General features: G+C 38.2%; 1 protein-coding gene across 2 annotated transcripts; it reads left to right on the top strand.

The window, feature by feature from the left end:
- The first annotated feature begins 5 nt into the window (after positions 1–5).
- Positions 6–27,782, top strand: SOCS6 (suppressor of cytokine signaling 6). 2 transcript variants are annotated; one of them, XM_074576543.1, is made up of 2 exons: positions 6–212; positions 24,171–27,782. In XM_074576543.1, exon 2 carries the CDS (start codon positions 24,296–24,298, stop codon positions 25,898–25,900), a length of 1,605 nt encoding a protein of 534 aa, XP_074432644.1. In that variant the 5' UTR covers positions 6–212; positions 24,171–24,295; the 3' UTR covers positions 25,901–27,782. The 2 variants fall into 2 exon arrangements, with proteins under 2 accessions (XP_074432644.1, XP_074432645.1); XM_074576544.1 differs by having other exon boundaries at positions 203–342; positions 24,171–27,776.
- The last annotated feature ends 216 nt before the right edge of the window (positions 27,783–27,998 follow it).

Raw genomic sequence — 27,998 nt, 5'->3', positions numbered from 1 at the left:
GCCGCAGCCGTGCCGGCGGCCATCGCGGGCTCGCCACCCCCGTGCGCCCCTCCGAGGACGGAGGGGTGGGGGCAGAGGAGGCGGAGGAAGCGGCGGCGGCGGCGCCAGGAACAGGGAGGCGGCGGCACGGAGAGGGAGGGAGTCGGAGCTGAAGCCGGGCCGGGCCCCGCAAGAGCAACAGCAGCGCCAGCTCCTCCTCCTCCTCCTCCTCGGTGAGTCCCGCTCCGCCGCCCCGGGAGGCTGCTCGCCGCCGAGCCCGGATGCCGGCGCAGGCCGGGCCGCGCCGCCGAGGTGCCTGGGGAGAGGCCCGCGCCGGGAGCGGGACACCGCGGCCTCCGCCGGGTGAGCGTCCCCGGGGCAACGGGCGCGCCGCGGCCCGTCTACCCCCTCCCCTTCCCCCGGTGGCCGCGGAGGGCTGGTAGGGCGGAGGGAGAGCCGGGGGATGGGGACGGCGCGGTTCGTGGCTTACCCGCCGCCCTCTTCCCCATCCACGGTCCCGGCCTTCTCTCCCCCTTTGTTTGCTCGGCTTCCCGAGCCTGCGGCGGCGCCAGGCCCTGCGGAGGCACCGGGGCTGCGGCGCGGCCTGCAAGGCGGGCGGGCAGGCGGGAAGCAGTGCCGGGCCCGGGCCGCCGAGGCGCTGCCCAGCCGCCGCCGTGACAGGAGGGGGCCGGGGACGGCCTCTGGCCCCCCACCAGCGGCGGCGGTGGGGCCCCCCGGCCTCCCCCCACCGCCCCGCTCCCCTGGGCCGCTGCCCAAACGCACCCCGCTCCTACCGGTGCCATTATCGGGGGCGGCTGAATTAGACTGATTCCCTCCCCCGCAGCCCGAACTGAAGGCGGCTGGGGGGGGTCTCCGTCTCCAGCTGGGCGTGTGTCCGGAGGTGGCGGGGGTTTGTGCGGCGGAGGAGGTCCGGGGTGTTGTGAGGTGAGGGTGCGCCGAGGGTTCCCGAAGGGGCGAGCGGAGAAAGGCTGCTTTCTGTGACAGGCGGCACTTAAAAAACTTGACTTTAACAAAAAAAACCCACAACACCAAAACCCCGAACTTTACTGGCTTTCATTGTTCTTCAGGCTGCTTCTTACGTTCTCTTTCCCTGATGGTGCCACTTCTCTCAGAAAACAACTGGTCCTGGCCCATGCTTGCTCCTTTCCAAAACAGGGAGGTTTTTAAGAGGTGTAGAGGATGGTGCTTCTGTGATGTGAGGTGGTTTGGCTGTGTCTCTCTTCTTTAGTCTTTTCTCCCCATGTTTTCAAAATCATGTTATTTTGGAATGCATTTTTTTTCCTGCGGAGTTGGTTACTCCATTAAAGAGAGTTGGTTGCAGAATGCGCTTCAGTCAGGGAAACCTTCTCTTCCAGTCACTAAATTCTTATGCCCTTTCACCATCAGGTCCCAAGCCCTCTTTCCTACCTGCCAGGAATGTTCTCACTGTGTCCAGCCTCTTAATACACCTGTAGTTAAAAAATGCCTGCTGCGGGCCTGCTGTCTTAGAGAGCTGCTGTCTGCACAAGAGCTTGAGGAATAATGCGTCTGCATTTCTGCTCTGGGTGGAAAAAATAGCGCTGTTTTTTTTTTGTTTGTTTTGTTTTTTCATGTTAATAAACACATCCTTTGATTGTGGAAAATATGGAAGCTTCAGTATAGTTATGAAATAAATTACTTAGCTTGGCTGGAAGACTTTAAACCACTGGAGAATGTGTAGCTTTTTGGAGTCTTCTGTAGTAAGACAATAATCATAACTCACAGTTTTCTGTGTAACTTGTGAAAATGCTTATTTTCATGAAGCGTTAAGCAGTACTTGAATAGAGTCTTCACTTCCTATTACATATTTCTTGGTTTTGTGTCATTAGAGTGTGTTTGGACCTGGGCTTTTACACCTGTTCTATATTTAGTCAAGCACGTATTCCCTATATCCTGAGTTTTGAGACTTAAGTAGATATTTTTTAAAGTGAAAATTCAATGAAATTAAGCTTTAATGCTTAAAAGCATGACAGGTCTCAGTGTAGTGTTATATAGAGATACCTGCATTTGCTAACTCCCTGGGAAGCTGCAAGGCTATGGAGTAGTAAGGAAGAAGCACTGTGGGGCTTCCAGAGCTTTTGTGAGCGTCTCTTCATTGCACCGCATATGTGCGGCGTCAAAGTGGATGGATTCAGGAGACGCGATGGATAATCCTAAACTTCCTGAGAACTTGACATACTGAAATCTAAAAATGATGTACATAAACTTATACTGTGCTGTTTGGTTTTTTTGACCCTAAGTTGTGAAGGTCAGTGAAACACAGTGGATAACTCTTAGAGACGGACAGTTTGAAGAAGTAATAACTTGGTCCACATTGTTCTGCAAGTAGATTACACCTCCTGACTTTCCTTAGTGCAGTGAAGTGCTGGAGTGAGAGAGTGAACTCTTAAGAGTTTTTCTTAGGAAGCAAGTTAATTCTTTCTACTCTTTCTTATGAAATCTTCTATAGTCATACAGTAACTTGAACATAAATATTTGAAAGACTTCATCTAGTAGCGTTGCCCTGAGTTTACTACATATTTGTTATGCCATTGCTGGCAAAACTGAGGCCACAGTCCAGGATAATCCCTTGAGTGCCTTATTTGCTGTTGCTTTACTGCCCTCCTGGGCCTACACAGCACTACTTTGGTAGTGTTTGGGTAGTATAAGGTGTTTAGGCAGGTGACTGATAACATAAAGTAGATAGAAAGGAGGCCGTTCTCTTCTGGTGTGTGTCTCAGAGTTTTGTTGATAGTGCTTTAATGTGTGTTAGCAACAAATTAGAGAGGGTAGCTCAAGTGGTGATGCTCCAAGGAGGAAAAATAATATACAGGTAGTATAAAAATAGGTGTAATCTAATTTAGGAATGCAAATGCTAAAATGTATTGAATATAAGTTGAACAGGATTGTGATTGAAAAGCGGAATAGAGGTTTCCTATGCAACTTAACTGTATATTTTGTAGTGTAAAGTATTAAACTGAAAAGAAATACAGAACTTTGAGTTTCCTCTCTTTTAGCTTTTTTTTTTTTCCTTTTAAAGAGAAAAAACAGTATTTGGTAATGTTCCTCATCCTTATGTTTGTGCCAAAATTTAATTTCATTCCATTTTAGTGTACACTTATTTTCTGGGAATACATATTCAGAAGACAATAAACGTACTTGATGAAAAGCTCCCAAGTTCTTGCAGCCTCTGTCCCAGTGCCTCCAGATAAATTTGTAGTAGTAGACAAGGAAGTATCCTTTTAAAAAAAAAAAAAAAGTCCTGAAAATTTTCCTTGACAGTTTCTGATGGCAAGTTACATACAGCAGTATGTACTTTTAGAAAACAAGAAGATTGTGCTTGTAATGGGATATTTATTGTCCGTCTTTAAAAAGCATCTTCATTCTACTCAAATATGCTTCTGATACAGCAGAGGATAAAGATTCATGACACATAGTAGATTCCTTCTTTTATTGTCATTTTTGCTTTTTCCTCTAGAAATTTTTTATTTCTGGATTACAGCTTAGTACTGCATAAGTTGGATAAATTTCTGTGTTAAAAATAGTTACACTAGTTTTGAAACAAACATTTAAAAAGTCATAGTTTTGGGGTTTTTATTGCAGTAGGTTTTTTTTTTTTTTCCCACTGTTTCTGAATGATCTTAAGCTATTGAAACAAAAACGTGTCACCTACTTCAGCCTCTCCTGGTGGTTAAAACCAAAACAAGCTGGCCTTGAATTATTGCCCTGAATGTAAATGTAAAGCTGAATGTATGTAAAGTGTTGTCTGATACATCAAAAATATAAAGAAGGCTACACAAACTTTGCTAAAATCTACACAGACTGAATTTGAAAAGGCAACATGATGCAGAATCGGACTTAGTCTGCTTATTGTAAGAATTAAAACTTCAGATCAAAGCGTTAGAAATTTATCTCTCTGATTTCTTAAGCTCGTTTAAGTAGAATTTGCTCCAAACTTTTGTTTTAACCAGTTTTCATGGTCTTCTGACTCCTGCTTTTGTCACGTACAGACATGCAAACAATAAGCATCAGCAACTCCAGATAATTTCAGCAAGTTTTGAGGTGTATGGCTTTGCAGATATGACTGCTGTTCATTAAAGTCTGTAACTTGGATTTAAGGACCCATCTTTTATTTAAAAAAAAATTAATTAAACAATTGTCTGTCAGGAACTTTTAGTCTAGAAAATATTAAGATAAAATACTCTGGAAATTATCAGGCCTTTTCTGTGTCCTTAAACCATTCACATAATACTTAGGACTCTGAGGAACTCAGTTGGCTTCACTTATGACAAGGATGTAAGCCACATGTTACCTAAAAAATTGTTCCTTGGTTCCTACCTCACCAAGAAAACTATGCAAGTTAAATATAAGTCTTTATTTGTTTAACGTGTAGGGAAATACATTGGCTGACTTGTTCTGCCTCTGACTTTAAAACTCCATTGAAGGAATATGAAAAAAAATCTCCTTGCTTGCAGGTAACCCCAGTCTAAGGGTGCCGTATATAGGCATTTCTGTCCAGGCGCTGCTCTCCAAACATTGCTTCCTATTGTGTGTATATAGAGTGCATAGAGCACGAAAGGCTTCCGGTCTTCTGTGAAACATTCTTTTCTTTTGTAATCTGCCAAGTGCGGTAGGTTCGCAGTTTTAAAAAAATCTCAGGTTTGTAAAGTATGTGGGTTTTTTGTTATAACACCAAATAATTTTGCTGTAAACTGCTGTAAAACAGTTTTGGATGAGAGCCATTTTCTCTGTCGGTGAAGGTATAAATGGTAGTGGTTTTTTTCAGCATTTGTTAAGTGGTCTCTAGTTAAAAAATTTAGACAATGAAAATGATCCTATGCGTATTGTTAGATAAATCATATGGATATGTGGTATTTTGCTTCCTATTGCAATGTATAATCAGCAACTATGTTTGTATTATTTAACTTGCGTGGTATATGATACTGATCTGTAAGGGGACTTGTGTAAGGTTTTGATGGTCTCTAGTTAATATGGTGAAAATGCAGCTAGCAGATTAATTAATAATTTTAGGATTTGAGACTGTAGGCTAAATACCTTTGGTATTGTTCCACAAGGATATTCTATATTCCTTAAAATAATACATAGAGTGCTACTCCTGAAGACAAAATCGTTGGAAATGAAGTTCCAGTCAGGCTTGGTTTTACAGCGTGCGATCTCCAGTTTTTCTTGAGTAGTTTTATTCTTAATTAATCTTGACGCTCTCTGGTAAATGTGCTAAAACAGCAGTTTGTAGGAGTCTTGAGTAGGTGATTGTTTTTCCTTCTCTAAAGCAGTCTGCATTCCTCAAATAGGTTGAGAACAAATTAGTAGGCTACTCCAAATGTTTCCGAAGCATGTTTATTTGATCCCAAGACGTCTCTGATACAGTGGTCAAGCTTGCTTTCTTTTTTTGTTCCTCCTGATTTAGGGAATCCTGTCTCTCCTGACTTTTCCTCAGTTAGTACTACAAGACTGGGCAGTTACAAGCTGTGTTTTTGGCATCAGTAATGGTTTTAATACCCTTGGAATCCCTTTTAGTTGGTAATCGGGTATCAGATTAGGAGGTTTAATAATTGAAATAGAGAAATGAAGACAAATGGCATCAGGGCAAAGGTTTTGGATTACAGAACGTGTGTGCCTTCTAGGATGAGATTTGTGGAAGCTGCACTCCAAAAACAGGGTAGGCAGCTTTTCAGGCTGACACTCTTCGTTCAGGAGCTGGTGGGAACTGGGCGAGTAAGGAATTCTCGCCGGATTCACTGAACAGAAGCTGTTTGTGCAGGCATACTGGTTTGGGTGAAACCTGCACTGGGGAAGCTTTCCAGGCTGGAATTTTGGTCAGCCCGAGGAGACTGACTCCAGAATAGTTGGTTTGTGCATTCAGAGGTACGAGTCGCTACATTATGTGTAAGATCTTAAGTCTGGGTCTGTGTAAGGTAGGTGCCTGGTGGCTTTTTTTTTTTTTCCTCCTTCCCCTCCCTATTCTCTCTTCAGTGCAAAACAGAGGCAAGACCAATGCTAATCTAATGCTCTCTCACTGACTTTTTTCCTCTTACTGGCTTTTGAAAGGGAGACTGCTGTTGGTTAGTAGTAAGCAATGTTGAGAAGTAATAAAAGATTAGCCATGGGCCTTTGGCATGATTTTGTGCAAAAAATCTGGTTACTTGGGAGAATACTTCGACGTAAATATTTCACAGTTCCTTACTGAAAGGATAAAAGAGACTCTGTGCTGACCAATGCACTAGTCTTATTTGCAGTCTAATCCAGTGATGACTGAAAGAAGACGGTGAAGGGAAGTTGTTACATCAGTACTGACTCAGATGTCCTGTATATTACAAAAAGAAGTGCTTTTTAGAATCTCCAATGTTTAAAATGTTGTTTGACATGGAAAACAGGAACAGAAATTCTGTGTGTCAGCATTGAAAAGTATGTGCCTGTTCTCATTTTTTTTTTTTTTAAATTTGGCTAACGCATTGTTTTATTTTATTTATAGTGTGTGTAAGTTTAAATGTATGTCAGAGAGAACAGGAGAAAAACCAGTCTGTGTGCATATACATGACTCTCTATTTTTTTCATGCTTGAACTTTCAAGCTTAGCTAGCTTTTGCAGCTGGGCTTTTATACTCCTGGCTCTGCAGAAATTTGACCTTGCTCTGGAGATAGCTATCTTAAGGGCTTTGAGTTTGTGTAAATCTCGTAGAGCATATTACTTCATATAGACAGTGAAAACTTTATCTTTGATCTTGTGTGCGAGAATTTATACACCGATGTGAAGTTCTCAGTGTAAGGCCCCTGTTTTTCATGTGCAAGCTAAACATAATGTACAATGAGCAGTCCCATTGTTTCAAATGACTGCTCACAGTTAATTAATCTTTGCTGGGCAGGGACTGAATATTAGCAAAATCATATTATTTAGGGCTGTGTGGAAAATTATTTTCTGCTTCAGTGGAACATTTTTTTTGGTGGTGGTTGTTTTTTTTAAATCTATAGCAAACCCCAAACCTGAAAGTCTTCCAGCGTGCATCAGGACAAAAAAGTGTCTGTCTAAAAACTTTAAATAAAGTATTCTCCATCAGATTCACGGGTTGGGGTAGTGAAACATTTCTGTCTGCAGGTGATTAAAGTGTAGGAGTAGGAGGAAAAAAAGAAGTTCCTGATCTTAATCATGAATAATTAAGAGTCTCTCTAGTTTTGACCCAAAATTAGAAAATTTGCATCTAGAGTAAGCTTTGTCAGAACTGGTATAGTCCTGTAAAAAGATTTTATCCTGACAGATCAGGACTTCATTAAAAAGATAGCCAAGCAGCTTTGCTGGTGCAGTCAAAATTCTGTTCCCATTCTGGCCAGTGCGCTACTTCTGCAGTGTTAACATACGTGCCTTCTTAAAAGCACTGCTTGCACTTAAAAGAACTGTCAATTCAGAAAACCTATTTAATGTTTCACCTCCTATTTTAAGGGAAACAAAATGATAAAGTAACTCTGTGAGATTAGACAGAGATAATAGCCTCTGTACAGGTGTGTTTTCCCTGTGTATTTGACAGTACTTTGAGCACAGCCATGTCTCCTGTTTACCATATACGGGTAGGCTCTAAACCATAAAGAAGATAATTAGTTTACTGTTTGTTCTTATTGGGCCTCCTGCTAGTGAAAAAGGGGAAGGGAAGTACTTTAAATAAGGTGTGTTTTACATTCTCACTTTCCCAAATGCAGAGCTTGGGTTACTCTCTGCAGTGGGTCCTACGACCTTGGAGGAGCAGCCAGGCCAAGCACATGGGGGGCCAGTGGCCGCACACTGGGTGCCAATTCTGCTTGCCTGGTCCAGGTTCTGCTGCTGGAGTGTGTTCCAGGGGTGGCTACTTAATTACAAGAGGTATTCTGTGGAAGAAGCTTTCCTTTGGGCTGAAGATCCCTTAATCTTTAAACAGAAAGAAGGAAGTCCTCTTTTATTTTTTTTTGATTTTTTCTTGCTTGTTGTGTTGTGCTGGCTTGTCTGTAAAATAAACCCTACTTTCTGTTTCATTGATTGGATCTGTTTTACTAGCCAAGAAAGACTGATCTTCGGTAGCTGATAACTGTTTGACATTCCATGTATAAAATTGGTTGAATTTGAGGTTGACAGTGATCCTAACCTAATCTTCCTGTGTGTGCTTTGATACAGGTACCAACTTTCTTTAAGTGAAAAATACTCACTTAAAAGAATCATGACAGTTTAGAAGGGTGATTTTCAAACGTCTGATTCTTAAGGATTTATCCCCTCAGAAAGCTTTAAAACTGCCTCAACTTTGTTTAGCAGTTGACAGGCTAGCTTATGAATCATGTAGAGTCCAAGGGAGGAAATAAAATGCTGGAGATACTGGAAATAGAATATATTAAAATAAGGATTGCAGTAAAAATAATTTGGAGTCATAGTAGTAGAAAAGAGAACAGAATTATGAGCCTTCTTCAATCTTGTTTTTGCATGCTGTGCTCCTAAGAAACCTGACCCTTCTGTAGCTGTCTCGTATGAAATGCATTTTCTGATTCTGAAGATTGTGAAACTGATTTCAGAATCAGTAGTGAAGCTTTAAATATTGTAGTATTATTTTACGTAGGTATTGGTTCATCAAGTTGAACATGTGAGTAGCTCTGCTAAAATAATCTTTCAGTGCTTAGAGGTTTAGAAGAGTGAGTGAAACTTCTACCCATGTGCTCCTCCCTCCCTGCCAGCCCCTCCAAATTTGATTGTATTTAGAGGAGCTTACAATAACAGCTGGAATACTTACAAATGAAGATCCAGTCAATGGGGAGCTTGTGTGCTTATCAAATATTATCAAAGCTGGTAGTTTTATGATAAGCACTTTTTTAAGTACAAATAATGGGGGAATAAACTTTTCAAACAAAAGGAATACTTGGATTTTTTTTTTTTTTGTTCGGATTAATTGTTGAAAGTCAACTTAAATTCTGTCTTGTATTCCTCAGAAGTGATTTTTTTTCTCATTTCAGAATATACGAAGTAAATCCAGCCTATTGAGTCACTTTCCATTAGTTTTTTAGAAAATTGGATTAAAATGATTTTTTTTTAACTTTGCAGATTAAGTTACTTCTGAGTTGTACTAACTTTTGGCTGCCAGTATTTGAAAGACTTTCAGTGTTTTATTACTTTGTCTCTTTAGAAACGAAGTTGTTTTATGTAGTAGTAATGGGAAAAGGTATGCTTTCTTCATCAGTATGATGTACTAAGTCACTTGAAGTTTTAATTTTTATTTCAGGAAAAAAAAAGTTTGGTTTAAAAAAGACAAAAAGTGTTTTTCAAACCTCCTTTTAGAATGCTTACTGCTAATGTTATGATTTCAATATATCCAACAAGATTGTGTAAGGTACTTAAGCGCTGTGGAACATGTTTGCTTTTCTGGGTGACATGGTTCTTTGAGGCTTAAACTATAGGTGCTTAGTGGCACGATGAAGATGGAGTTACAGATCTATTTGGTAACTATGATAAAGCCTTCCTACTATCAGGAAGAAAGAGAGAGTATATTCACGTGTAAAGAAATTAAGAAAGTTTTTCCAATAACATTATTTATGCAAACTTTTTGCCTTGGATTAAGTTTTCGCTTTTACTAAGTACAATCAGAGCCTAGACTAAACCATTATTAATCTCAGTTGAATTCTATCTCGCTAAATAGCATAGGTGTTCCAGAATAGAAATGAGATAAAACTATAACTGTGTCATAGTGGGTTCCTTACACTTGATGTATTAAGTGCTCTTTTGCCTATAAAATGGATTCCCAAGTGTGTGTGAGCGAAGTATATCGTTGTCACTGTTACTTATTGGGGACCATGTAATAGATGTCTATTGGGCCTAGCATCCACGTGATGGACAAAATTTGTCTGCAATCCAATATGAAATTAAATATAAAAGTATATAGCTAAAAATTTCCTTGTCATTTGCACGTACAGGTTTAACAGAGTGCAAGCAGTACAGGCTACATTTCCCAGTGATGTAAAGTACAGGATGTAACAGCTCGGTAGCTAGAGCCCTCATTCAGAATGTAAGATAGCCAAGTTAATTCTCCACTTCTACCCTTTCTGTATGAGGATTGCCCTGGCTGCTCTGGTACAAAAAAAAAAATTCTATTCCTTTGTTTAAACTACAGAAAATTAACAGAGCTCAAAAAGAAAGGGCAAGAGATGGTATGTTTTCTCATCCTAGCAGAGTAAGAATTTGTAGCTTGAGTTCCCTTGGTGCAAGCTCCTTATGTGATGCAGAGGGTTACTATGATTTTTCACACTTTTCACAATGTCCAGAAAAAGAAGTGGTTGCCACTTTTGTTCAGCATGATTCTATGAGGTGATGGTGGACAGTTTTAGAACATGCCTAAGGAGGTAAGGTGAAGGTGTAGCCATGAGGTAGGCATTGATACAGTTCTGTTAACACTAAGTACTTCTGCTTTTTTTATACAAAAATAAGGCTAACAGCTACTAAGGAGTTTTTAATAAAAAAAAAAAATCCTTCTGGAATTTTGGTACCTCCTAGATTAAGCAGCTGTGTGTATGTGAAGGGGAGAAAGGTTTTGATGAACAGCATTTTGAGTGTAGGGTCCTCGTGTCTGTGGAGACTTAAGGAACCTGACTCTCCTGGTATGCTCCGAGTACTTACAACTCCTGTTGATTTTTGGAGGAGTTGCTTATGCTTAGGTACTGAAGAAAACTAATCTGAACTTTGACAAAAATCAGATGTTTTATCCCTATTTTAGGTAAGACTGGTTGTAGTTCTGATCTTTGCAGTTTGTCAAAATGTACTTTGCTTTGAATTGTATTTTTGGAAAGCACGCCATCAGCCTCAGATCTGTTGTGTCGCAAGCAGAATGTGGTAGTGGTGGTGAGAATACTCCATGGCTCATTGGAGGCACTGGTTTAGCAGACTCAAGGGTGTTTGTCATCGAAAGCTTAAACTTTGGGCAGAAATACCGTTGGCGTATCTGTTAGTCTGAATTTACTTTCTTTGCAGGTTGCACTTTCATTATTGGTTTAGAACTAACCTTGAACGGTGTTTGGGTGTTCTGTTTTTGGGGGGCAGTTGGTTTTAGGTTTTAGGTTTTGGATCCTCTGTATCTTTAAATATCTTGCTCTTTTGGTTGTTTTTGTTTGATTGGTTTGTTTTTGTTTGGTTGGTTTTTTGTTTTATGTTGTTTTATTTGTTTGTTCCCTTCTCTCCCTGGAACTTCTTAACTCCTTTAGATATATACCAATGATGGATCTTCTGCTCGTCATCTGGCTACCTGATACTTCTTTGTACTGTAAGATGGGTGATTCATTCACTTACTGCTTTGATAAACGAAGCAGTTGGGCTGAAAACACTTTGTAAAATATCTGCTGAATTGTAAAGTTTTAGAGAAAATCAGGAAGTTGAATCATGACTAAATAGGGGACAGTGATAGAAGGTAGCATGAAAGGTTGGGTATGTCTCCACAGGATGATGAAACCCAAGGTCTTGTGTTTGGCTTATCCGCCATTGTCAGCAAATTCCTGAAAGGGCCCACAAGCTTTAACTGGTCTCCTTCAGTGGGTGGCAATTTGCTGTTGCAGTCAACTGCTGGAGTCACACTTATTTGGTTCTGTTGCCATCCTATACTTACATGGAGAGATGGGGAAGATTTCCGATTTAAGTAGATATTTACTCAAAACCCCAAGAAGTCAACCACCCCCCTCCCCCCATCACTCCATGTTATGAAAATTAAGAATTCAGGTTTCAGAATTAAATTACCTTAATTTGGCCTGATGGTGCATATTATTCAGCTTATGAATCCACTTAAAAAAGTGTAAATTGAGTTCTCCATGTTCTGGCTCATGAAGTGTTGAATAGAGCATTGAGTGCCTGTGTGTTAACATTTAAGTGTCAGATACAGACACAGCAAAAATTTCCTTAACGAAGCTGATAATTCTGTCTGTGAGCTCTGGAATTTGCCATTTAATTAGTATACTCTAAGTAAATGATGGGACCATACATTTTAAAGGGTGGTGAAGAGTAGAATTAATGTAAACATTTTTGTCCCGTATGTGATGCAAGAAAGAGAAGAGAATTGCTCAGGCAGCTCTTCTGGCTTTTCTCAACTTTTGAGTTCTTGAACTTTGAACCTTAATGAAATTATCTACTATGTTTCCTACATAAATAGTTCAGATAAAGGATATAAAATGATTTTTCTCAGTATGCTGTCATTCAAGAGGGAAAACACAAAAGGATTTTCCTCATTGAGAGAAGTTGTCTATGATTATTTTAGTGATTATATTTTAAATTTTCAAGAAAGTAAAATTGCTAGTGAAGCTTACTTATCACTTTGGGAATAAGGATTCTCAAATTTTGAATTAATATGATACATAGAAAATGTTTTTAATTTTCAAATTTTTTTGCTGGTGACTTCTTACCACACTGATATAAAAAGTATCACCTAAGCCATTAGCTTTTTAACTGCTGATCAAAAATTAAAAACAAATCACAGTAAGAAACCACTTTTGCTTCTAACGAACATAGGCAGTATCTTGGTGGTTGGAGGTAAATATTTTCTCTGTTACAATGAAACAGTTTAGTGAAATGTGTCTCTGAGGAATGGAGTTGTTTCATGCCACTTCAGTCCTTGGTTTTGGAGATACTTTTGAGCTCCAGAGAAAGCTTTTCCTGTATTTAGCAATGTCCACTGGATTTTTTTATATATAAGAATATATGCATTTTTGCTATGGCTGCTCCCTCAGTTGTGACACCACCTATCTGCTTATTTGATAGAACTTAGTTGGGAAGCCCTGGAGGGTCTGCAGGACATACAGACAGAAAGAGCTTGTCTTGGTCGATCTTTGTTTCTATAGGAAGTGACGCTAAAACAAACTATAGTCTTTGAATTTGAGTTTAAGTCTGAACTTCTGAGAAGTGACTAGGGAACTTGGTTTCTTGAGTAGTAGCCTGTATTTTATGTGAGATACTATATTACAGTATTATTTCAAGGATTGGAAAGTCCTTGATTGACTAAAAGTAATTATTATTTAAATGTAGCCAGTGCCTTTTCATCCGAGGTACTTCATATTTCACTGAACATCTATTTCTCTTTCAGTGTCTTTATACTGAATGGGTGCGTATACTTTCATATTATATGTATGTTATGTTTGTGTTAATTGTGTGCATTTGTAGTAAAACAATAGGTTATTACACTTTGGAAAAATGTCACTGTGTTTAATAAAAAATTGAATGAATGAAATCTATGTGAATTTCACAAAACTGGGATTTCTTTCATGTTGCACACCTGGGGAATGAGGGCAATATCAGTTGTCAGTGTTTGTATTCTGTCAGAATTTTCCACTATTAGAAACTGAAGGTACTAACTGATTTAATGTGCATAAAAAAGCAAAGACATGGAAGTAGGAGTCTCTGCGGGTTCGAAACTTATTAAATCTTTGAATTGTACGGCAACCGATGCCTTGATATGAGGCAGGTATTATGCAGTATTGACATTAAACCTTTTTGTTTCGTCTTGAGGAGAGTGGTGGGATTTTTGTGGTGTCGGTGTAGAAAATACATGGTATTTCTCTCTCTGGTAAATTAGTGAAAAAAGATCCAGAGGCCAGTCCCTTCCTCTCTGTGATTCTGAGGAATGTCCTTATTAACTGCTTCTTCCATCTTGGCATGCTTGGAGATTTCTCTCCATGTGCGAGCACTGTACAGATGCTGTGGGAAAGATCTTTCCGCTTGTATTTGCCTTTAATCAAGGCACTGTCCTTTCTTTCCCCTCAGACCATAAATGGGTCCACTTAATCCTTCCATTTATGTAGAGGGTTAACTTGCATTATAAAGGATTGCTGAGAGGATAGAGTGTTATCTTCTAATGAAAGAAAGCTTTTATTGTTATTGAAAATGGCATGGCAGAGGTGATGGGGGATGATAGCTGCAAAGAACTCAGAGATCCTACCTGGTCATATGTATTTAAAGGGTAATTCAGCCCCAGTCAGAAACTAACCTAGCTGAGGTTAATTTGAAGCTAGGGGTGCAGCCATCATCAGTAGAGAGATCCAGGGCAGAATGGTAGGTACAAGAGCAGTGTAAGACTGCTGTGTATTGCCATTCATGCAGACCTTCTAGAGAAGCTGAAAAATAGGAAACTGAATCTTACTGCAAGCATAGGTCCTTCAATTATAGACCATGAACATGCTTGATATGTTGGAAAAACGGAATCTCCTCTATAGTGAATTTTCAAACCAGTCTCTATTTTAAAAACTTGTTTCAGCTGCTTTTTTTGTCAGCTTGTATATGTGTTAGACAAATCTGCATGGAATATATTTATCTTCTAGAGTTTAACATTTCTTTTGTTACTAGTGGAATAGATTAGATAACTACATTTGGATTATTGCTTGAATAAGAGCATGTGCTTAAGTAATAAGTTGTTGTGGTATTTTTACAAAAGTGGTGGTTTTTTTCTTCTCTGGACATTTTTAAAGTAATTGTACTACCTTGAAGTAATTTCTACAGATTTCCTCCCTCCCCCCCCCATTTTTGCATATCCTTGATTCCAGGTGAATGTTATTAGTAGGAACAAAGGCCAATTATGTGTGTTTCTGGTTGTCTGTCAGATAAGCATAAATGGAAGTGGGAAGGTGAGCAGTTTACAACTTGCTGGTCAAGATACCAGTTTTACAAATATGTGCTAGGAAGCCACCTGTTGGCTAGGTACTGTGTCCAGTGAACTGTTTAAAATAAAAGTTAAGTCTAACTTTAATTTTTCTATGAATGTGACTTTATAGCTCTCCTGATGCATTGCTTAGGTTTTTCGTTTCTGCTCTTCAAGAAAGAATATCCCATGTCGCACCTTAAGGAAAGCATAATTATCATTATCGGTCATACTTGTTGCTTGGTGCTACAGTGTGTAAATGCTAGTTCCTCTCTTTGCATTTTCACATCAGAAGAATTGGACAGGCAGAAGCAAGTATGATGATTATAACAAATTAACAATTTGTAACTTAGGGAAAATGGCAACATTAAAAAAAAAAAAAAAGGTGTTTATACCAGCAAGACCCCTCACAGTGTCTTCCTTTCTTTCTTTGCATTATTTTTGTGGCTGCAGACAAGTGCGTACTTGTGTTAACTGAGTGGTGTGTTTCTGTATTGCCCATTCGGTACGTGCCCCTTGTACGTCTCTTCTGATAGCACTCAAGGAAAGATCACTCATGGTACCTGTTTTATGTCTCCTCATGAAAATGTCTGTTGTCAGCAGGCCCTTTTCATCTGGCTTTGTTCGTGTTTTGGAGGTTGCAGTGTTTTGCTGTTTGCTGTAGAAATACTAGCCTGAAGTAGCCCAACATAAACTTTGAAAGTGAAACCAACATCAGTACAAGTCAGTGTGAAGAGGTAATATTTAGCTGTTGGTTGTCTGTTAAGTATGTTCTTTCCTTTTTTGGGAAGGGCTGGAAAACTTTCTCACAATTATGTTATTTAGTCATTAATATTAAAAGAATGGTCAGATTATTGCTGAGCCAAAAAATCACTTTGAGAGAATGGTCTGGTTTGTTATTTCTGTCTTTCTGGTGTATGCTTTAAACGGATGGGCAGCGTTTCTAAAATTACATTTTGAAATGCATTGGGATTCAAAAATGAGCTGCACTGAGAATTGGGTTTTGGTGCTTGCATCTGTATGATTAGATAGGTTATGTTCTTTTCCAGCATATATTCCAGGATTTAGGCATTTGTGTGTACTTCATAAAAAGAACACAGAAATGCAAATACTTTGGTGATTGTCATTCCCATTCTTCTTTTCATTTTCACTATACCCATTTCAGATACTCTTCTGTTGTTCTGTAAGTAGGCACAGAATTGTTCCTTGCCAAAGGCAATTTTTTGCTGTAAATTGTATAGTGGTTTCTACAGGTGACTTTACAAAAATCTTACAGCAAAATTGTTTTAGAAATTACTCCTGTATATGGAACATGATGTTGATCCTTATTGCTAAATGAGAAGTTGGTTTGTAGAGCATTGCAGTCTTGCCACTTTTCTTAGACTCCTAGCATAACTGTATTAAGGTTTCCGAGGATTGCATAAATATCTTAGAGAAGCATAAAGTCCTCATTATCGTGCTGAGGGTGCCATCATACCTTACAACTGGGGAGAAACATTTTGGTATATCTGCCTTCTGTCAGGATGGTCAAGTGGGATGGACCCTTACTCGGAAATGAATTCTTACACATATCTCCCAGGAAATCTAACCTTTGCCTACGAAGCTAAACTTAATTTTTGCTGACAGACAGCCTCCTGCAAGGCTGGCTGCTGCAGTCTTGTGAAATGGCAAGAAATGAAAACTGAGCCTGACTGAGCATTATTCTCATTCTTTGTCTGCTCTGCACAGCTGTATGAAAAACAAAGGTTTATTTGCACTTGGTGGATGTGATTTCCTGCAATGAAACACATGCGCACAGACTACGCACATCAGGTTTCTTTAATGACTTCTCTCACTTGATCCAGCAAAAATGTTTCACTTTTTTCAGTGCCTTGGTATATATTGATCTGCTGAGTTATTTTTGTTTGCTGTTTCCCCCTCACTTAGTTCATCAGGGTCTTAAAGCCAAGTTGTGGGTTTCTTTTTCCCTGTAGTTTTTCAGCATGCTTGAAAAATTTTGTTAGCAGTATACTTTGTTATCGGATGTCCGCTTAAAAGAAAGCGATGAAAGGTGGTACTTGTGCCAGTCTTTTATCAAATGTATAAAATGTACGGTCTGCGTTGTTCCCTGTTTGGGTGTTGATTCCTGGTTGGTGAGAGATGTAGCAGGAGGGGCTGAAGCGGTTACTGTTCTGGCTGTCATCCACCCAGCTCCCCTAGAGCTTCCCGCTCTGTCAGGGCAGCAGTACTGGGCTCATCGTGCTGTGAGTGTTCTTGAGCCGACACCAGCTGATATCAACTAGTGCTGATTTCAGTTTAATATACCAGGTTAGTGTGTCTGTGGTAGCTCAGGAGCAGACGCGCATCCGAGTCAGCCATCCTTGTGTAAGGAAGATAAAAACTTGGGTGAGGACTCTTAGTGTTAGTAACTGTGTTTGGCGGTGGTAGTGATGAGATTATTGTAGTTACAAGACTGTATATACACAGATGAACTGTAATACAAAGATGCCATTTAACACTCTTCAGTTACTCCCCAGAGGAAAACTACCAATCAGATAGAAATATTCTCTCCTGCAACCAAATATGGGAAAGAAGAACAGGACTTACTGCAAGCAGCCATGGATTAAGTAGTGTTTTAAGGGCCGGGGGGCGGGGGGGAAGTCGGGTAAATCCAGATGTTAAGGGACATCCTTTTTCAACAGCAGGCCAGAGACAAGCAGTCAAGGTGTTCAGACTTCTTCAGTGGTTTTGTTCCTAGCTTTGCATACTGTTAATTCCACTAATGCTGGTGAAGAAAAATCCCTTTGTGTTAAGTTTTCATTATTATTTTGCCCCACTTTTTTGCATATTACCAAAGGCACACCTTGTTTATTCTCTGCTAAAGATTGCTAATAGTGATTAGGTTTAATTTGTATGATGTTAGAATATCACTGCCCATGGACTGTTTTACCTTTAAGCTTTGTAAAAGGAGGAAAAAAAAAAAAAGTAGGAGAAACGACATGACTTACTGTTGGGGTTTTTTTTGTTTGTTTTAAACTGTAATCTGTGTAGTACCTGTTAAATTATATTGGTGTCTAGACAATACTTTCCTCAGCTGTTCAAATCTTAGAGGGAGGAAGTTTAAATTTGTGGTGAATAATATCTACTGGTGTCTGGGTCTTTGACTAATTAGCTTAAAAATAGGAGACATTAAGTACTCTTGAATTGTTTGGAGTACAAAGTACTGTTCTATGAGCTGTTTTTGTTGTTTTTTTTGTTTGGTTGGTTTTTTTTAAACCTTGTTCCAATTTTATATGAAGGTGTGCATCTGACCTTTTCCACACTCACTAGAAAAGTAGGCATGCAGGAGAGGATGGGCTTTTATAAAATTATCAATCTTACATTAAAACAATGTTCATCCATTATCAAGCAAGCCATTGATAAAACTGTATACCTTTTTGTTGTTTTCAAGACACAAGAGTGTGCAATGGAATTTAGATTAGTTAATTTAAAGACTCTTCATGTTACAGAGTAATACGATATAGGAATTTACTTGAATTTCAAGGAAGGGATAAACCTCATCATCTTCAATATGCTAATAGCATGTATAGTGAGAAAGCTGAAAGCTGCCATGTAGTGTATGTGTTCTATCAGAAACTGATGGTGTTTGAAATAGGTATTTAATCTTTCTTTACTTAATGAGTATTTTATGTGTAGTTTCTTTGCTTATATAGACTGAAACTACAAGTACATAAAAGGAAATATCTTGAGTCAATATTTTCTGTTACTCATTTGAAGAAATAACTTCTAGTGATAGAGAATTCATTATTAAAGTAAGATTAATGGGAACAGGTATGGAGAACAACTTGTTAGTAATTTACATCAATAGATTTAGGAATTCTGGAATACATTTAGATCTTTAGGAATTTCCAAAATACAGCACTTGAAATCTGTGTTATCTTAAGATGCTGTTTTGAAACACCCAAGTAATGCATGAATATATTTCAGTGAGAGTTTGGGGGCAGAAGGGGAACACCACCTCATACTTCTGCAGGTAATTAGACTAGGCTTCATTAACTGACTGTAATAAAAACCTGGTGCTTGTCATGCCCCAGGAATGCAGACACTTTTCAGTTTCAAGGTATTTTTAGTTATTCTCTTAACATAAATAATTATCTTAAAAATACAATAATTTTGAACTATATATGCTGTGATTACAAGGAAGAAAACCACTCTATAGTACAGAGTCCATTTGCAGTTAATTCTAGCTTTTACATTTTCTTTATAAGCTGAATGTTTTGCTTCTCAACAGTAGAAATAGTTAACAAATCTCTAGTACTGCATTGAAGTTGGAAATTAAGTTTCTAGATATTTTCAAACATGAATTTTTATTAAAAATAAATCTAAAATATTAAGTTTCAATATTAAGACAGCTCTCAATGTTTCAAGTCATAGAATTGCAGAATAATGAGTTTGAAAAGGACCTCAGGATGTCTCAAGTCCAACCTTCTCTCAGCCCTGAGATCAGACAAGGTTTCTTCAGGCTTTATGTGGTTGGATCTTAGAAACCTACAAGATGGAGACTACAAAACTTCTCTGGGGAACATCTTCTACTTCCCGACTGTCCTCATGGTGAAAAAACTTTCTTTTTGTCAAGTTGGAACTTCTAAATCTCTAGGTACATATTTTTCATGATTGTTCTTTGACTGTCTATGTTATTCTCTTCAGTTTAGCTCCATGTGCAGTTGTGCTAAATCTTCTGAAGCAATATCTGCTTAACTTGAAGCTGTAAATGATTTAAGTCTTACTATGATTCAGTATAAGAATAAAGTTTATATATTTCTAATGGATAGTCAGACTTTTCAGGAACAATGCAGCTGTGGGTTCAAAAAAAAAATCAAGTTTAATGCTTCACTGTTTCACTTTATGGAAATAAATGAGCAGATTAACATTTATTTTAGGAAAGGCTAAGTTAGATGGTTTTTTTTATGAAAAATTTTTAAAAGCCAATTCTTCATTCAACCATGAGTTGTATTTTTCTCTGTGTTTCTGGTACAGTGGTTTATGTTCCAACTCCTGAAAGTTAATACTGTGGGGTTTTTTTGTTGGTTTTTTTTTTTTTTTTGGTAGCAGTGCATCCTGGCAACATTGTTTATAGTATTTATCTCTGGAAATGAGTGCACCTAACCTAAAAGTGTGAAAAAGATAAGAAACAAATAAAGGCCCTATAAATATAAGCAATCAAACTTTTTGTCAGTGTACTTTTGCAAACACTGCATTGAGATAGATAACGTGATTATAGTCCGTTGAAACCATTTTGTGGCACCAAACTGAAACTGCTCTAAAGTGTTGAATATTCAAACTAGATTTTTACCATCCTTGTTTTTAAGCCGTCGTAGTTTTCCTTAAATCGGTGCTGGCCACTGTAATAACAATAAATACGTGATTGTGTGACCTGCTCTTCAGATTTCTGAGAAGGCACGTGTAAAGTTTTAGTTTGAAATCTCTTCACTAATAATTTCACATGTGTATGTGATTAATACATGTTTTTCTTCACTTCAAAATGAAGCGTGCAAATTTAGTTTTGATTATTTTTCGTAAACACAAAGGGGACCGTGGTGTTTGCTGGGTAGTAATCTTGTGTACCAGCTTTGGGAGTATGTTGGCATAGTTCAGAGTCTGTTTATAGTCGCAAATACCTGCCAGCAGAATTTCTAGAGGTGTCTCTGGTTAGGCAGTCTAAATTCACTGCTCAGCAGATGGCACTGGAAGAGCACATCAGTGGGAGACTTCAGTGATGCCGTAATTAGTACAAAATACTAGCGAAACTATTGCAGTGCTGAGGGTTGTGAAGAAGTTCAGTAGCTCATTTTAATGTGTTCCAGGAAGGGTGCATGCTGGGCTCTTCTGTTTCAGCTCTTCTAGATGTGGACAGTGGAAAAAATTCTACACTTGCAAGTGTATGAATTTATCATATATTGAGGTCTGATTATGCAATGCTTTTAAATGCATTAATATGCAGTGGAGAATTACTGTTATTTTTTTAAGTATGTGCAAAGAAGGAAGAGTATCTGGCTCAATTAGAGTATTTGACTTCAGGATATATTTGTTTTCTCCTGTCTTGGATAAAATATGTGTCAGAGGTGTCATAAAGTAGGGTGGTTCTCATATGGAAGACCTGTTTAGAGGCTGGCTCTCATCTGTAGGTGTGTTCAGTTTACTTGAGAGAGCTTTGTCCTGGACCGTCATTCACTAGATTTTACTGTCTTTTCCTGGATGAATAAGCTAGACTTCTGGATATATGCATATTGTTTGTGGTTTACATTTGAACTTGTAACCTTTATTATTTCTTTACATGAAATGTTACAATTTTAGAAGTCATGAGTCGTGCATTTGGACAATCATACATTTTGCTTGATAGAGACACTGGCTACTAAGGTAGGCTGATAGATATAAACCACTTTTTTGCTCAAGCAGGCTCAGTAGTCACTCTGAAAGTACAAAATTTTGCCTTCTTTCTATGCTGCCTTAGAGATTTATCTGTTGAGATTATTTTTAGATTTTGGGTTTTCATTTGTAAAAAAAACAACAACAAACTAACAAAACCCAAAAATCCCAACATTTTTTATTTTTTTAGTTATGGAGAAGCTGAAGATACATAGTTACTTCAGTCAAATTTTAGGTCACATTCTTTTGAAACACACCAGTAAAAAAAAAAAAAAAAAAAAAAGAATTGGTGAACCAGACAGCTTGGAGCTCTATACATGTTCTCTCCCCAGTCAGCAATGTGATACTGTTCTTTATGTTTTTCTCTGTAGCTTAGAAGGCATATTTTTTTTTCATGCTTGTTTTTAGGATTGGGAATTGCAAACAGTATGGTGTACTTCCCACATGGATAAGGAAAGGTAACTGGTGAAGTGGAAGTAGTATCAGCTTGTGGATGTCAGTCGGAAGCAGTTAGATTTCACAAGTGGGGCTAATATGAGGGTTCCCAGGCTTCTGGTACTAAATACACAAAAGCACAGTTAAATTTATCAAATGGATAAACACTCTGAATTTTTCAGTTTAGGAGCAGCATAGAATCCTGAAGTTATATTTTTCACTCCTTTTTTAGGTTCATTTAGTTACATATGATTAAAAGAGTACTGTAAATTGGTAAAATGACAAAATCCAAATGGTTTAGGAATAGAAGGCCAAAAAGGGGCATTTTGAGTCTACTTTTAATTGACATGTAACTTTCCCTTTATGTGTATCTAGCTTTTGCTTAATTACTGTACTCTATCAGTTATTCTGATATGACAGATTTCAGGCATATAAAACCCACTAAATGTATTCTACTCATTTGGTTTTCAGTACTTTAATATTTCCCAATTATTCCAAATGTATGGAGCTCATATTTAATTTTAAAACATGAAATATTTTGGTTCGGCATGTATCAGTCATAAGAAAAGGAAAATAGAAGTAGTGTCTTAACCTTTGAAAATACATACGCATATCTCAGTATCATCTTCAAATTGTGTAAGTGGAATATGTTTTTTAAGATAACAGGACTCCAGGTACCACAGGAGTCATGTTCAAAGTGGAAAATAAACAGTGAACTTCTAATAAAATACTAGTCCTGTTTTTTAAGGCTTTAATATTAATTTATAGCAAGAGTTGGTTCTTAGACTTTGTTTGTTTAGGAAACAAGGTTTTTTTGGGCACGTTTGTTCTTTGCTGATGGCAAGTAAATCAGTTTACAGGCAGAAGAAAAACCTTTTTGTTTCTCCCCTTTAAGAGAAAATAAAGTGCTGTTTAGTTTAGTAATTCAGAAGAGGCAATGAGAGGAGCTGAAGGGTCTCTAAAGAGATGCTTTAGATCTCTAAATCTCTAGATATTTAGAGATTTATAAACCTCTATAAGATTTATAGAGAGAAATCTTATCTTTTTAGATTTATCTAAAGATGGATACTTGGGAAATGTCGGAGGTTATGGCAAAAACAAAACAGGTCTTCAAGGTAGGGTGATGCAGGTAGTGTAAGGAATTTGAAGGTAGGACTAGGATACAAATCCAAGTAAATCAAGCTTTAGTGCTTCTGCTGTTTATGAGAACAGGGCTCAAGCCCCCAGCAGCAGGGCTTTATTTAGAATTTTTCAAGGTATTTTGAAGTTCAGAAGCCTTAGATGCCTCACATTGTCTTTTCGTTTGCTTTGGATAGGATCCTTTAGCCTTTGTGTACTTGAGGACCACAAAAGTTGGGCTGGACAAGGGTAATAGTCAATGGACTGCTGTTTGGTTATAGTAATCATTCTCCTTATGTGCTTTTTTGCAAATTTTGAATGGTTATTTAAGAAAATCATATTGTTTAGTTGATTAAACTTACTTTAGTTCATTGTACTATTTTTATCAGTTGCTTGTATTGTGATACCATGGGGGAAGAGTTGGGAAGTGTATACATAAGGGCTGTTTTACTTTCCCCTCAGTCCCCTATATTTGGAAGATTACTTGAAAGATTTTTAGATTCCTCCAGCTTGCCATGCTTAACCTAGAGCTGGGCTTACTGCTGCACTTTGTGCTGTTAGCATAACACGTATTTGGAGTTAAATGGCTATATGTTAAAATGGCTACTACGAACAGTAGTACCTACTTTTGTGGCAGCAGCAACTCCCCTCTGTTCTCTTTGTCTTATTGTTCTTCCCCTCTCTGCAGAGTTGCTTGCTTTGGAAGGTCTCATTGACATTAAAAATTAAAAAAAAAAAAAAATCCCAAACATCCAACCCAAAAAACCAAACCCCAAACAAAAAAAACAAGCTGAATTTATGGAGGGAGTGGGTACATGACTCTGGAAGATGCCAAGTGGGAGGAGTTGACTGGGACTTGGGCAGATGCGTCCACTTAATTTTGGCAGAAATACTGGAGGAAGAAAAGCCCTAATAGTACTAGGGGAGGAGAGCCTGTGATATGACCTCCTCTATACCTAAAAGAGAGGGTGGAAATCACTTTTCTTTCATAGAAGTTCAGGAGCAGACTTCAATGGTTTGCTCTAAACAGATGTTACTTTGCTGTTAATTTCTCTCTATTTTGTGACTGGCGTTAGTTTTCTTGTAATTATGTAACTATTTGAATATTGCTCAACTTGCCTGTGTAAAGAAAGTATGACCTTGTAAGACCATGTTTTGAGGACTAGTCACAGTTTAACCTGTATGTAGGAATCCTGTTGGATGGAATTTCTTCTAGTTTTGTCTTCTGTAGTCATTTTTGTAGGGATATTTTTAGGAGCCTTCTGAAAGAGAGGGGTGTTTTTGTGCTTGAAAATTTTATATATGTGCATTAAATATATATATGCCTATAAGTGTGGTGTAATGTATGTGTATATTTTAAAAATAGCATGCTAAAAGCAGAAAAAAGTTGTAGAAATCTCCAAGGCAGACATAGTAGATTAATTCTTTTAAGCCTGATTGGTTTCCAAATTAGCTCTGTATTTCCTTTTATTTGATGCTGGTTACTTAAGTACTGCAATTTCTATTCTGTTTGGAAAGGGGGAAACCTTTATGGATAATTTTTAAAATATTTCTTTTGTGAAGTTAATTGTTTTTTATTTGTTTCCAGGAAATGGCTCTTGAAGTTAAATGAGGCTGGATAAAACACATAAATGAAGCAGAAGCTGCTCTGCATGTGTTAGGGCTATATCACCACAAGCACTGCTGATCAGCCAGACTTGGTAACTTGTCATAATGAAGAAAATTAGTCTCAAAACAATTCGCAAGTCCTTTAACTTAAATAAAAGTAAAGATGAAAGTGACTTTGTAGTGGTTCAGCAGCCATCGTTAAGTGAATTTGGAAAAGATGACTCCTTATTTGGCAGCTGCTATGGTAAAGATTTGGCTAGCTGTGAAGTCAATAGTGAAGATGAAAAAGGAGGCAAAAATAGATCAAAAAGTGAAAGCTTAATGGGTACGTTAAAAAGGAGGCTTTCAGCAAAACAAAAACAGAAAGGCAAAGGCAGCACACCATCCGTAAGTTCTGCAGATGATGACACGTTTTCTTCCTCATCTGCTCCAATAACCTTCAAAGATGTGCGAGCTCAAAGACCTCTGAGATCCACTTCCCTCCGTAATCACCATTACAGTCCAACTCCGTGGCCCCTTCGACCTACAAATTCAGAAGAGACTTGCATCAAAATGGAAGTGAAAGTCAAGGCCTTGGTCCATTCCTCTAACCCAAGCCCAGCACTGAATGGCGTTCGAAAGGACTTCCATGACTTGCAGTCAGACAACGTGTTCCAGGAACAAAACAATGCATTAAAAAATACGGAATCTCAGAACGGGGACTTGCATCTTCGTATTGATGAACATGTGCCTGTAGTTATTGGATTAATGCCTCAGGACTACATTCAGTATACTGTGCCTTTAGATGAGGGAATGTATCCTTTGGAAGGATCACGTAGTTACTGTCTGGATAGTTCCTCACCCATGGAAGTTTCAACTGTTTCTTCTCAAGTGGGGGGAAATGCTTTCCATGAAGAAGAGAGCCAAGTGGATCAGGATGTAGTCGTTGCACCAGATATCTTTGTGGACCAGACGGTGAATGGTTTATTAATTGGTACCACAGGAGTCATGTTGCAAAGCCCAAGAGTTAATCACAGTGATGTCCCTCCACTCTCACCTTTGCTACCTCCAATGCAGAATAATCAAATCCAAAGGAACTTCAACGGATTGAATGGCACAGATGCCCATGTGGCTGAAAGTATGCGCTGCCATTTGAATTTTGATCCTAACACTGCCCCTGGAGTTGGAAGAGTTTATGATTCTGTACAGAACAGTGGTCCTATGGTTGTGACAAGTCTCACAGAAGAACTGAAAAAACTCGCAAAACAAGGATGGTACTGGGGCCCCATTACACGTTGGGAGGCAGAGGGAAAATTAGCTAATGTGCCTGATGGCTCGTTTCTTGTTCGAGATAGTTCTGATGATCGTTATCTTTTAAGTTTGAGTTTTCGTTCCCATGGAAAAACTCTTCATACTAGAATTGAACACTCAAATGGTAGGTTTAGCTTTTATGAACAACCAGATGTGGAGGGACATACATCTATAGTTGACTTAATTGAACATTCAATCAGGGACTCTGAAAATGGAGCTTTCTGCTATTCGAGATCCCGGCTGCCTGGATCAGCAACTTACCCAGTGAGACTGACAAATCCCGTATCTCGGTTTATGCAGGTGCGTTCTTTACAATACCTGTGTCGTTTTGTAATACGTCAGTACACCAGAATAGACCTGATTCAGAAACTGCCTTTGCCAAACAAAATGAAGGATTATTTACAGGAAAAGCACTACTGAAAGCTTATGGGAATCTTGCATCTTGCACTTTGGGAACAACAACAACAAAAAGAGATTGAATTACAGTTTACAGACTTTCATTATTATCAAAATCTTTTGCTGCCATAAAAATATTTCATTTTTGTGTGTAAAAGAAAAGTAATGCATTTGGATTTATGTTTGTTTTGGGGTTTTTTGTGTATTTTGGGGGGCCTTTTTTTTTTTTCTGAAAGAATGATCTCAAGTTTATTTTTAGAAGTGTGAAATAGCTATCTTTCATCAATGTGCAGATTAATCACAATGTGAATGATCAAATTCTCCTTAATTTCCCCCAAGTCCTTTGCTGCTATCCACTGTGATTTTTATGCATTGAAAGCACATTTCATGTGTATTCAACCATAAGTAAAAGTCAAATGAAACTTGTTGAATGGATTTTTTTTTTTTCCTTTAAAATAGCCTGTTTGAGAAAAACTATCGTGGATAAAAAACATATTGGTATTCTAAATTACAGAATTTACATCTATGTTAAAAATGATTTCCTAGTATCCTAATTATAAATTTCTATAGAGATATGCCCTAATGTAGAACTTACAGACAGAGCTGTGTGATAAGAACAGGTTATGCGGCATATCTTTGGAAAATAACCTGGCCTTTCTCCTAAGCCTTGTATTGTCTGTACGCTATTTTGTGTTTGAGAAGGTTGGTTCAACCACCTTCTTGTCTTGGTATTTTGTCCTTCTAAAAATGGCCTTTAAAAAAGAGAAGTCTGTGAAAGTTACGTGTAGTACCTATAAGGAAATTGCAGTATTGGGGTCTTGTCAAATATTACCCGTTAAAATCATGTCATCAGTTAAATAAATGAACACCTACCAGGTCCCCTCTTTCTGTTCTTTTCCCTCCTACCTCCTCTTGGGGGACAGGGCGGGGAGGGGCCATGGAATATCCTGGATTTGTAGGAAAACTCTAGGAATTGTTATTAGGGAAACATTAATTGATAAGCCATTTTAGAGATGGGGTAAAACTTCTGATAGGATGAATTCTACAATATATATTCAAACTACTTGAAATTTTATAACTTTCTGCATTCTTTTCACTTCAGAAATGCAGTAATACACTAATGTTCTTTGAATTGTTTTCTCCTTTTTTGGATATCCTTTGGGGAGGAAGGAACAGGACTGGTAACATTTTTGATGGAAGATGCTTAAAATGCGTTTCTAAAGGTCTATTCTCATAGCCTTTCAAATTATGGGGAAAAGAGGTTTGGATATACATTGACTGCAGAAAATGTTTCAGTTTACTGTCATGAAATATGTTTTGACATATGAAATTAAGTCAATTAAGTAAATGTTTATATCTGTCAAAGATTCTGGCATTTGAAAAGCTTACAGTTATTCTAAACTTCTGTAGGGAAAAAAAAAGACTTTCAGTGGGGAGTACAGATTCTACACCGTAATATTTTCTTCATGCAAGGTTAATACATGGCATTTTCCTGGTTTGTTTCAGATTATATTCCCTCCCCGCCCCCCACCCCGCCCCGGCCGTGATTCTATCATTTTTGTGAGTTATTTGCTAAAGGGGTCATGGCTGGCTTGGGAAGGAGGCTTGCTTTGCCTGCCTCTGCCCCCCTGTTTAGTATTTTCGAATGTCATCTTCCCCATCTCTGGTAGGAGCTGATAGTCAGTAAACATCAGCTTAGAAAAAGGCTGTTCATCTCTGATACAGCTGTCTTGTTTAGGTCATTTTCTTCTTGTTTAATCTAGCCTTTTGTCCCCTGAAATGAGTCTTTAGTAATGAATACAGTATTGCTGCAAGGTGGTGCGATAGCACTACATCTTGGGTTGCCTGAATTGATAGACTAAATTTATATTTTTTTAATTTATTTTTTGACCATAATGTTTAACTGAAAAAGAAAAAAAAAAAAGGAAAATCAAAGGTAGATAAAGGCTGCCTTTGCTTTTAAGGGAGGGAGAATAAGGATTTCTTCTTTAGTCTAATAAAGTTTTAAACTTAAAAAAAAAAAATCTAGAGCAGTCTATATGCATAATTTGTTGGCTTTGCCATTGAGATATGCGTATGCAAGTGTGAATTCTGTTTTCTTTTTTTCCTCTACTGACTTCCC

This window comes from Larus michahellis, chromosome 2 (genome assembly GCF_964199755.1).
Source record: "Larus michahellis chromosome 2, bLarMic1.1, whole genome shotgun sequence".
Taxonomy (NCBI): Eukaryota; Metazoa; Chordata; class Aves; order Charadriiformes; family Laridae; genus Larus; species Larus michahellis.
This window is presented reverse-complemented; position numbering and strand designations above follow the sequence as displayed.

Coding starts and splice junctions, on each gene's coding strand:
- SOCS6 (XM_074576543.1), top strand. CDS start 24,296: ATGAAGAAAATTAGTCTCAAAACAATTCGCAAGTCCTTTAACTTAAAT.